Raw genomic sequence first — 12500 nt, 5'->3', positions numbered from 1 at the left:
CTAGCATGCAGTAGCCTGAAAAGTTGTGGGTCTAACTCCAAGTTGCTCTGGGGAGAATGGCCTGTGTATTATAATTGGCATACGCTTTGGATAAAAGTGTCTGCTAAAAGAATAATAAAAGTTGTATCTATGCTTAGCATGGCAGCCACGGCCATCAAGTGACTCCAGGATGTCCTCAATACATCCTTATGGGAAATGTATTTATTTATTACTTACTTATTACACCACATGGCCACAGAGCCTCTCTGAGCGTAGTGTAGAGGAACATGCCTGGATTCAGGGGAAAACAGGGCGGGGGAATGTCTCTGATTGGAACAAAGCTTTTCTCAATAGCCAATCGCGGAGAGGTGGTAGACCTTGTGAGTATGCACATGTACTGGGTGTTTCATGAAAATACCGCCGACAGCGGGCTAACAACCAAAACTATGGCGTTTAGTTTGCCTTTGTAGCCATCTCTGGCTAGCCTTTGCTTAGCCAAATGAGACATCACTTCTGCAGAGGTTTAAAGCAAATGTTGTTACGAACTTAAATTTCTTCAAAAATTGACTCTAAACATGCTTCAGTTACGTTTGTATCGGCAGCCATTTTGCACTGGTTTCAGTAAGAACTTTTCCCCATGAACACAACGGAAATGAAATCAGTGGGCGTCTCTGAAAGTAGTTGTTTTCCAGTTGTGAAGGTTTTGGCCCAGAAGTACGTTCAGCATGATGCGAACTTCTGGGTACCCAGATTACTCTGAGCATGGCCTGGGAGAGCCCAAATGGCCGTCCACTACCTCCGTCCAGACAGGAGCGGAGCTCCTCCCTCCCACTGCCGACCTAGAGCAGACAGGCGTGTGGGATTCTAGAGCCTTCTGACGGTGGTTACAGGGGAGTGGGGGAAAGATACTCCATCTTCCTCAAACTTGTCTGTCCGGTGGTCGCCGCAAGCCTGTGTGTTTGTGCTATGTCCATGTGTATGGTGTGGTTAGTGTGTGTGTGTGTGAGTGTATATGTGTGCGTGAGTGACTGCGTATATGTGTGCGCATGCGTGTGTGTAGGTGTGTGTTTAACATTAGAATGGTGGGACTGACAATCTAAGTCAGGTTGATTTATGGTCAGTCAAGGGGACCCTGTCATTAACTGGTGGAGCTGTCGGCTAAGTCCTGCAGCAAGCGCGCTTCACAACAGCTGGACAAGTACAGCCACAGGGTAAGATCATACACACACACACACACACACCACCATCCAACAAGACCCAGATAACATTAACCACTGACATAACAGGACATGCCTACTCCAGCCATAGCCTCTCCCACCTCATACCCCAGTATGAAACTATATGAAGGATGGGTGTGTGAGTGTGTGTGTGAGTGTGTGTGAGTGTGTGTGTGTGTGTGTGTGTGAGTGTATGTATATGTGTGTGTGTGTGTGTGTGAAGAGGCAGAGTGTGCATGTCCTTCACTTTTACAAGAAAACACAAATCACACACCCCTTAAAAAGAAACGTTGGGATTCTCTGCTCATGGGAGGGGTGGGTGGAGCTGCGGTTATCAACGTGACAAGGCGTGTCACAGGGGAGAGGGCAGGGCCACGCTTCAAACTGATGAAGCGATCGGTCAGAGCGGCGGCAGGGCAGCTCTCATCGCCACGGTGACAGACATGGATGACTCATTCCTGTCATATGCGTTTGGAGTAGGTACGGGAAAGGGTGGGGGTTGTGGGGCGATGTGGGGTTGGCCAAGTGCCAGTCAAAACCGGCATAACAACCCCCCCCCCCACACACACACACCATATACAAATCATCCTTTTCAACACCTAGCTCCTGCTACATGGACAACCTAGCACACACTTTGCCCCTGTTGAACTGGAGTTTGAAATGTCCAGATGTGAGCCAGCCTTTTGCAGGACATGCCCACTCCCCCACCATATTCTCACACTGCTGTGACAGAGCACTCACACTTTCCACTTACACTCACTCTGGTGAGACAGCCACATTTCAGCACATTGTGTGTGTGTGTGTGTGCATTTGTGTGTGTTGTGGGTGTGTGTGTGTGTATGTATGACTATGAGAGAGTGTGTGTAGGAGTATGTTTAGACATTGGTGTAAGTGTTATAGTATCTCTGTTAAGGCATGCATATCTTTGTGCATATGCTTGTACCTTCATATCTAGGCATTGATGTTTTTGAGTGTACATGTGTGTATATTTCTAAATGTCTGTCTGTGTATGGGTGTGTGTTAGTGTGTGTGTTAGTGTATGTGTGTGTGTGTGTGTGTGTGTGTGTGTGTGTGTGTGTGTGTGTGTGTGTGTATCAGTGTGTGTGTGTGTGTGTGTGTGTGTGTATGTGTGTCAGTGTGTGTGTGTCCACAAAAGGGGGGACGGAGGCTTCATTACTGCCAGCATGGTGCGCTGAGTGTAACATTGGGCCCCAGCCGCAGGCGATCATCTTTCGCCACTGCGTGTTGGAACACCCCTCGCACTGTTCGCCCGGCTCGGCCCGCCGTGCAAGGACCCCTTTCCGCAGGCTGCCCCAAGGAGTGCCCGTTTATTTGGACTTGTTGCTGGAGGTCAGCACGTCGCCATCACGACCGCCCGGTCGTCTCTCGCCGCCACATCACATGTGTCCGGCACATGCTGGTTTATTTGAAAACGGGAATTCCTTAAATTCCCTCCTCCTGATTGGCGAAATAGATGACCATGGCCTTCAAATGCCTCCTTGTGCTGCTCTCTCTCTCTCTCTCTCTCTCTCTCTCTTGCTCTCTTTCTCCCTCCCTCTTCCATCTTTTTTTTCCTCTCTTGGATGAGTGTGCTCTGCATTTTGGGCCTTAATTTGTCAGTATCGCTCACATCCCTGTGCTGCTGGCTACACATACAACCTGAGGCTTGCGAGTGTCAAATCTCACACCGCCCTGCCGCACAGACATGGGCCTGCTAGAGTCTGTCACACACAGACAGACACAGACACACACACACACACACACACACACACACACACACACACACACGCACACGCACACACACACACTCCATTCAGGTTGTTCAGAGGAGTTCCTAATACTATACTCAAAAAAAAAAATAAAACAGATCATGACAGCTTACTTAGAATAAATGTCCTCATAGCACCCATATTTCAGTGCAGTGTGTATTGATATACTTCGGAATGTAAACAGTCAACTCTTGACTCTTTCAAATGACACATACAAACTAATTATATTAGAGGGTCCATTATGCTGAGCTTGTTTGTTGTGGGAGTGTGACAGCATGCTGAATGGTAGTGTGTGACAGGAGGGACAAACAGAACACTAATGGGGGAAAAGAGAGAGGTGAATGTGCAGTGCGGAATGAAATTGGGAGAATGATGTGTCCCAAATACACAACTGCAAGGGTGACCAGACTCAGAACAGATCCAGGTCCTCAGAAATAATGAGTGCATAGAGAGGCTATTTGGGACACCACCATGCTAACAATAACAGGAACACGTCAGAGTTAACCTTGTGGAAATGAGGGGAGGGTGTTCTGAAGTGCATGTCCATTAGCAGTTTATGTAGCTTATTATGGTTGAGGGAAGAAAGAAGGGTAGCAGAAGTTTTAGACCTTTTTCCTCGGCTGCTACACAAGAGAAACATTTCATTTTCTCTGTGAAAAAATAGAATTGAAAACGATTGGAATGTTGCAAAGGATTGTGGGATTGCATTTCATACCTCCCCCAAGCCCTTCCAAACTTCACCCCCTGAGATTCTACAAAGATCAAACAACATCCATCATTTTACTGGACATACAGTAGACCTGTTGAGGTAAGACCTGCTGTTTTATAAAACTCTCTGTGTATACTCTTAAAACAAATGTGTTGTCCCTATCTGGACACAGAGATGTGTTAAAATACAACGCAAGTTTGTTTTCAACGCAAGTTGTGTTATTTTCAACACATATTGTGTAACAAATTTTAAAAAAGGAAACAACACAAACTGTGTTGTCCCTATCTGGACACCAAGATGTGTTAAACACAACGTCAGTTGTGTTGTTTTCAACTCATTCATTTTAAGAGTGTACACATCTCTCACTTCCTCTCCCTCTTCCCCCTCTCTCAACCTATCCAGGTCTTTCTCCCTTAGACATCCAGACATATTGGTTGGTTGTGTAATACAGTTCATCATGTAGACTTCACCGCTGGTGTAAAAGAAACAAACAAAAATAAATAAATAAGCAAATCAGAAATCCCCCAAAGATAAATGCTGCTCAAAGGCTAGTCAGAGAGGGTTAGTGTTAGGGACAGGCAGGGTGGAGAGTCATTGAGATTGAGCTTCTCTTGGACTAAACAGTTCTACATAGAGATTTATGAATAGGAAAGAATTGATATCAAACTACAGAGGGCAGGTTGCCATATTAAAAGGAAACTGAAGGAGTCTTCTGTTCACATACAAATAAATCATGAGGGCCAACGGCCAACCCCCAGAGTTGGATTTCATCTGAGTTGTGTGTGTATGTGTGTGTGTGTGTGTGGGTTGGGGTGGGGGTTGGCAGTTGGCCCTCATGATTCACACGTATATTAAAACACAACATGGACCAAATATGACTTTCATCTTGTCAAGTCACTTGCCAATTGTATTGTATTTTTAATGTAATTGTATTGTATTTGTAATCCTTGCAGTGGGTCAAATAAGCTGTGAAATTCTTTTCAGACACCTCTTCATTTCTTTGCCAAAATAGTATGCTTAGTGTGCTTAAGAGGTTGAAGAAAGAAGTTGCATAAGAGGTTAATCATGTCAATCCATTTGGATTAGCCAATTAGCTAAACTGTTGAACCAAGAGGTACTGTTGACATACTGAGTAAAATTGATTTAGAAAATAAAACAAGGCTGAACTTTTGTCTGCTCTCCACTCTTGATAAGATGTGCTCTATCTTCCTCTTCATTTGGACCTCTTTAAGTACACAGACACCCTCAGAGGCATCTCTGTGTTAGCCAGGCATGCAAACTACTAGACATGCAAACCAGGACCTTTTGAGAGAGTGGATCATGATGAGGAAGATTGAGCACAACTGCTCCAAAGAGTAGGGAGAACCCCTTCAGCCCAGCCAAGACGACATCCAGGCTGCAGGGAGGTTCAGAGATATTCCTACTGCAAACACAAAATCACATCCCAATGCCATGGCCAAGCTACTGTAGCTCCAGAGAACTAAGGCTAATGCTAACTCTAGGCTAGGCCATCAAGCATCAAGAGCTGTGGACCCTGAGGGGGGAGTCTGACAAGAAGACTGAATGGGGTTTCAGCATTACTGAGGGATGTGTGGTTAGTGGAGAAGATTCAAAAGGGGGTGGGGGCACTAGGGAGGGTTGAAATTCTACTGGCCATTGTCCACCACTGAGAGAAACCACAAGGAGACAACACATCTCCCTCTGGAGGGACAGCTATGGCAAGCCAAGGATATTATGGGACGGATCTGTCAACTCCTCAAACTGTCATTGTCCAGGAAGTCTGTATAGTTTACTGTGGTGAAGTATGAATTTTCTACTTATTTTTTTAGACGAGGCAAAGGAGAAGTACAGAATCCTACCCGTAAGACCTTTGGGATGGCACATAGCAGGAAAGGATTTGGGTTAGTTCTAATAACCTACACAGTATGGAACAGTACAACTCCAGGAGATGAGTTGGGACTGGATGGAGAGTTGGTAGCAGAGTAGGGAACCACAAAGGCATCTTTTGAGTTTCTTTCTTGGTCAGATACAACAAAACACTGACACTGTGTAACCTTAAGGGTTAACAAATAAACCCACAAAAAATTCAACGAAACCAATAAAACAAAAAGAAAAGAACAAAAATACATTAAAAATGTAAAAAATAAAAACACCAAAAAGAAGATCAAAAAGGGTGAGATAGGAAAAGGGGGAAAACAAGCACAAGCGCCATGGCAACACATAGAAAGAGGAAGAAAAGAGTTACCCATAAGTAGCCGCCGTTTCACCCGCTTGTCCACATCAGCTAGTGACGTGGCATTGAACTCAGAGCTCTCAATTGCAGCCTCATCTTTCTCTAAAACACAAGTGACAGGGGACAAACAGGGAGCAGTTGGTTAATGAGAAGCTAATGTCCACCGCCTGCCAAAGACAGCCCGGTCCTCTTGGCATTGGAGCAAACCAAAATGGAAAAAAACCGAATCAAATGAAATAAATAAAAAAACAAAGCCAGGAAGCAAGAAGCCGTGAAGAAGCGCCAATATCCCTGTTAGAGTGTTAAAGCCCACCGGTGAATCAAAATGACAAAATATTTTTTTTTTTTCCAAATTAAAATAAAATAAAATCTCCCAAATTTTTGCTTTCCAAACAAAATTGAGAAGAACAATTCATTATTAAAATTATCATTACATATTTACTGACTGGAAGGGAAGGAGGGGGATGACATTTTGTTTTTGTTTTTTTAAAAAGAGGGTCACTTTGGGGTAGTGAAGGAAAGGATGGGGTGGGATAGGTATGACAGAGGAGGGGGTGTTAGGGTGGACTGGGGAGGGGGCACTGACGTTGCCGATGTCGCCGTTGTAGTCCCTGTCTTCCATATCAAACGACCAGTCTTTTGACACAGAAATTCCCTGGCTAAAGAACAGAAAAGCATGAGGACAGAGACAGAACAGAGGACGAGATAAAGAAGAGCAGAAGCGATGGATGGATGGATGGATGGATGGATGGATGGAAGGATGGATGGATGGATGGAAGGATCGATGGAAGGAAGAATGGATGGATGGATGGATGAACACTACTTGGCCGGAGACAAACTGCATGAGGAAGAGACAAGACCAGTGGAGAGGAGGACAGAGTGATGGAAAACAAATATAAAAACACTACAAAAACAGGACGGGGGGAGCTTCAGGGGGTGATGATGACAAACTGGAAAGAAGCCATGAACCAAGTACAATCGCCTCCCATGGTGCAAGAGACATGGGAGAAATGGAACGCTAGGCGAGGGATGATGGAGATAGACTGAGAGAGAACAAAAGAGAGAAAGACAGGTTACAGAGCAAGAGGAAGAAAAGAAAGAAAGAGAGAGAGAAAGAGACAAAGAGAGAGAAAGAGAGAGGTAGAGCATGCAGACAGCTGAATGTCAGTCTGGGGGACAGTGCTGGTTGCCTGTTTGTCTATGGAACACATCACAACTGGCTTGGACAGTCAAGTCAACGCAGGAGAACATGGTTCCCAAGCGGAGCAGTGGCTGGCAGCGATTGGCTGAAGGGGTGTGGGGGTGGATGGGGCAATCGGCAGTAGCAGATAGCAGGTAACAGCAATGGCAGCAGTCGAGCGGGCAGGTCGCCGTAGTTACGGTGGCATGCACATTTCTGGCACAGCAGAGAAGGGAATGGGCAGGCATGGGTCAGTAAGAGTCTAAAGAGGCCAGAAGCTGACAGTGGGTAATCTGGGAAGATTCTGATAAGGGGGTGGATGGGGCACTGTATGGACAACTCACTTTACAAAATAGCATTAGAAAGGACTTCCTGCTCGTGCAGAAGGTGTGTTATGTGATGGCTCTACACTTAAATGTCTAGCTGTGTGTGTGTGTGTGTGTGTGTGTGTGTGTGTGTGTGTGTGTGTGTGTGTGTGCGTTCATGTGCATGTTGGTTGGCGAGTGGTTCACAAAAATAGAGGGTGATAACGTGGGTGAGAAAGGAAAGAAGTTTAAGTGTTCTCTAAAATAAGGCACAACTGTGCCTTTTATGTGTGACTGTGTATGTTTGACTGTGTGTGTGTGTGTGTGTGTGTGTGTGTGTGTGGTGTATGCAAGTGTGTGTCCATTTCAGGAGAGGATTGGGACTATTTGCTGGTGAAGGGGGAGGGTAGACTCTTGGAGTTTCTAAGAAATGAAAGAGTCCTGACTATGTGGACCTATGTGGAGGTGTGTGTGGGGGGGCGGGGTTGGGGGCGTTAATGGGCAAAAGAGTACACAACGGTAAAATAGAGGAACAACTTTGGGGAATAAGGGAGAAATGAATAATTAATCATTCATTTTCTATCTCTATTATGGACAAGGAATTTGGTGCACAACAAGCAAAAGGGGGAGGATTACTATTCACGGGTTACCGGTCGGTAAAAAAGGAGAAAACAAACCCAAAAGCAAACAAAACAAACATAATTAAAATAAAAGGTAGAAATGCAGACACTGTTCCCATGCAGACAGATGAGAGTAGTGTGTTACGGAGAGAGGGCACAAGCTGAGGGTCAGGAAGAGAGACACAGAGGATAGCGGGGGAAGATGACATAGAGCCAAACAGACTCATGAAGAAGGGAGAGGGAAGGGGGTGCATGCTGCTAGCATGACAAGAGGCGTGGGGTCCGAGACATGGGCTGAGTGGGAGAAATAAAAAACGGAGGATGAGTGGACTCAACTCTAAGTGCAAAAAGGAGAGAGGGATGAGAGATGGAGTGGAGGAGGACGAAGGTGGACGGGGGTCGATGGGTGAGTCGTCGGGTGGTGTGGTTTGCTCTTTCGGGGGCGGAGGGAACAGAGGAGGACAGGACTGTGGGAGGGAGGCTGGGTTGGGCACGTCCGGGAATCAAGGACAGGGGGACGTATTTTCAGATCAAAATTTTCATTCTTTGGCCTTTTGATTGGCTGTGTTTTGAATTGTCTTAGGGGGTTTCTTCAGTTTGATCAGGCTGCAATTGAGATGTTTGCTCGAGTGGAGTTTGTTTGTCTCTTTTTTTCCCAATTCTTTCTTTGCTTTAGTCACACTGTTTTCCAAAAGCTCTGAATCACCCTTGAATATTTCTTTTTTTTATTTGAACAACAATGCTCAGACAAGACAGGCAATCAGTAACTATCACCAGAAAGTAGGAGGAAGGGGAGTAAGAAGCCTATGACATCGCCAGACACAGGGGGAGGAAGAAGAACCTATGAGAGCACTGCACAAAGGAGTGGAGGACCTATGAGAGTGTTACACAGGAAGAGCCAAGGGAAACCTATGAGGACACTACAAACAGGAGCAAGGGAAGAAAGGGGGACATTTTAGAGCATTGCACAAAGAGGGGAAGAGGAGTCCCATAGAACATGTCTACAAACAGACAGAGAAGAGTAAGCTCCATGTGGGGTCCATGATAGGGAATAGTGGAGAGAGGAGGGGGCAGGAGGGATATCTCCTCACTCCGGGTGACCTTTGACCCCTGCAGACACCCCCCCCTCCCGGCTCACCCCACCTTCAGATGGTCCAGGCTGCTTCACTTCCAGTGCTGGAAAGGAAAACCATGATTGAGCACAACAGGGCAGTGCGGGGGAAACACTTCCAGGTCAATTCAGGGTCAGTGAGTGCTGGGAGAAATGTGGGAGGAGGAGAGGGGGGAAAGGGAGATGGGTGGTAGAGGATATGGTGGTGGGGGTAGGACCCCCCCCACACACACACACACACACTGTAGTTTAGGGTGATTTAGTAGGAAAGACAGTACACGGCAATATCAAAGATTTATTCCACTGGTTTCACAAACAGCAGTACATGTGAGACATCTGAGTGCAATATTCAGTCATAACAGTCATAACAAGACGCAATACAAACAAAACCAAATGCAAAAGCCTTAACAGAAGGCTCCACTTTTGACATCCATTTTGTAGATATTTGTGACCTGACAAATAAAACAATCACAAAAAAATAGTCTCTTTGTGAAGTACAATTAAAAAAAATCTCCCTAAAAAAATATTAACAAAAATCTCCCCTGCTCTTTTCCCTCCTTCATAGAGGCTTCACATAATGTTCTTACAGTAAGTGCGTCAGACGAATTGTGACATTCGCGTTTCAACACTCTTTGGCCGCAGCACCGAATGGAACTAATTAGACGCACCCCTGCGGGTGAGGTGCGGGCGTTAAAAGCGTCCTGCAAATGGGCTCACCGTCCATTTGCGTGTGCTGAGCATGACAGCATGGGCCATGACTGATGGCCTGAGTCTAAACAGCACGGACCTGTCAGAACGACTCATGGTAACCCCATAAGTAACATAGCAACGCGAGTGTGTCGGAGCCAACCGCAAAACTTGTAGTCGACAAAAAAGAGGAATAGCTTCAACCAACGGCCAAGGTCTGCTGCTGAGATGTAGGCACTCTACTAGCTTCGCAGACACCGTCTGGAACATTTTTGGTCGTACACGAGTGTATTCAAACACACACACACACACACACACACATATAAATACATACACATGCAAACACACCTACTATATCTTCAAAGAGATGATGAATGGTTATTTAAAAATCTTTTTTTTCAATCAGGACATAAAAATTCACACAGGCACAAAAAGCCTTCCAACGGGTCTTTGGTAATGGACTTCTGCAGGCGTCTGGATTTTGAAACAGCGTTTTCTGAAGCTCATTTAGCCAGGAAGAGGTCACGGGGGATCGATACGCACCTCTCAACGACACTCACAGTCATCTTGGAAGCCTTTCCACCATCTCCCACAACCCCCAGACCTTCTCCACATAGCTCCCAAAAAAAGTGGAGTAAGGAATTGTACAGAAAATGAAAGGCAAAAAAAGAAAAAAAAAAAGATCTGCGTCCAAGGCAAACATGACACTGGAGCGGAGGAAAGGAACGAAGAAAAAAAATAAGCAAAAAATGACACACCACCACTTACCTGGAATTGGCCATTTGTCTTCAGCAAATAAAAAAGTTTTTTATCGCACCTGGACACAGCTGCTGTGGTGGTGTGGTGCGTGTGCTAAATGTTTTTTTTTAAAAACCCTCCCCTTTGGAAAACGTGTCAGTGCTCAGCCCGGCGGATGGGCAGCTCTTTTCTCCCCTTTTTTGTATTTTTCCTCATTTTTTTCACTGGCGTAATGAGGATGATGAATGTGTTTTTCAGCCGCGGATGTCTGGGTGATTAACTTCCCAGTGGCCACCCCATCTCCCTCCCTCCCCACCCCCACCCTTCCACCCCTCCCCAAACATGCTACTGAAGCTCGGGCCAGGACTATGACACATTAACGGCCTCATTTTCTACTTGTGAGTTTCGGTTAGTTTATGTGTGTGTGTGTGTGTGTGTGTGTGTGTTTGTGTGTGTGTGTGTGTGTGTGTGTGTGTGACTAAGCAAGAAGGAGTGAGAGAGAAAATGAGTGAGAGAGTGTGTGAGAAAGAGAAAGATGAATGACCACATTAGTGCCATCCAAAAAAAAAGAAAATCTAAGTAAGTCTGAGTGCAAATGGTGCAAATGGGAACGTTTGATTCACCTGCTCATCTATTCCTATCCTAATGAGGACCCCTGGAAATCTGGGGACATTTTGGCCCAGGTGGACCGTGCCTTGCACGTCTGCGTTTCACTGGCTTCTACCCAACTGAAAGGTATCTGTGAAGGTCAGGCACATGCATGTCTAAACAGCCGGGCTAGGCTTGCCAAGTGCAGCTCTGTAGGATGCCGGGACTCAGTGGATCTTGTGAAATGGATGTCTGACCTGGAATTGACTACGATGCGGGGTTGGGTTGGGGGTGTAGGGGAAGGGGTGTGTGCTGTTCATCACTACTCTGACTCGGGAATCGGCCCAGCCAGGCACTGGCCCGTAGCTGTTCACAAGACAACTGCAATCTGATGCCCCTTTTCTGCTTCTGAAAGTGTTGCAGGGATAATTCTCGCTCGCCCCCCTCTCTCTTTCTATCTCTCTCTCTCTCTGTCTCTCTGTAGGTGTGTATATATGAACATGTATATATTTATGTGTAGATGTATGTGTATGTGCATATGTAAAGAGACAGAAAAAGGGAGACAGAGAGAGCGTATGTGTTTGAATCAAATGTGCTGACTGAGTTTCTCTCAGTCTCAGTTCATCATCACTACATGACAAGGCATTTCCTCTCCATCCGTGTGTGTGTGTGTGTGTGTGTGTGTGTGTGTGTTACTCACCGATGCAGGTCTTGCTGTCAGAGTGTAGGGCATATTTCTGGTGGCAGCCACACACTGGTCCAGTCTCGGTGTCATCACATGTGTGCTGGCAGCCGCCGTTTCCATAGTGACATGTCACTGGTGGCATATAATGATTGTGAGGGACATGGGACACTTCAGGAGCCTCACACAAACACACACACACACACACACACACACTCTCACACACACACACACACACACACACACACACACACACACACACATATACAAGCACACAATCCCTTGCATAAACTACACTGCTTTGAGCTTTAAATGCAATTAAAAACTGACAGTACAGTCCTTAAAATGTCTTCCTCTGTTTCTCCCTCTCTCTGTTTCTCTCTCTCTCTCTCCCATTCACATGTACACACACACATACACAGCACAGTTACTGCTTATTATAAACACATAGCATCCCCTCTGTGCCGTTTTGTATTATTTTGAGGGATGTTTCCAGCGCTGACATTACAAGCACAGGCCGAGAGCTGAGACAAATCAGCAGAGATAGGCAAGCACACTCAACAACACCTCATAAAGGAGGGAGAGTGTCTGAGCAAAAACAGACAGACACAGAGAGAGAGAGAGAGAGAAAGACAGAAACAGACAGAGAGATAGATGGAGATATGCACTATAGGGACTACTA

General features: G+C 45.9%; 1 protein-coding gene across 2 annotated transcripts in view; it reads right to left on the bottom strand.

Moving 5' to 3' along the window:
* scube1 (signal peptide, CUB domain, EGF-like 1) overlaps positions 1 to 12500 on the bottom strand; it is a gene marked incomplete in the record, with an annotated part of 93413 nt that overhangs the window by 27232 nt on the left and 53681 nt on the right. Inside the window, 2 exon segments of one of the 2 annotated variants that reach the window (XM_048267913.1) lie at positions 5920 to 6009; positions 11837 to 11953. In XM_048267913.1, the coding sequence (XP_048123870.1) occupies positions 5920 to 6009; positions 11837 to 11953 (207 nt within the window). 2 annotated transcript variants of the gene reach the window in all.

The sequence above is a fragment of the Alosa alosa genome, chromosome 17, assembly GCF_017589495.1.
Source record: "Alosa alosa isolate M-15738 ecotype Scorff River chromosome 17, AALO_Geno_1.1, whole genome shotgun sequence".
NCBI classification, from domain to species: domain Eukaryota; kingdom Metazoa; phylum Chordata; class Actinopteri; order Clupeiformes; family Clupeidae; genus Alosa; species Alosa alosa.
The sequence above is the reverse complement of the archived record's forward strand: the minus strand, read 5'-3'. Positions and strand labels throughout refer to the sequence as shown.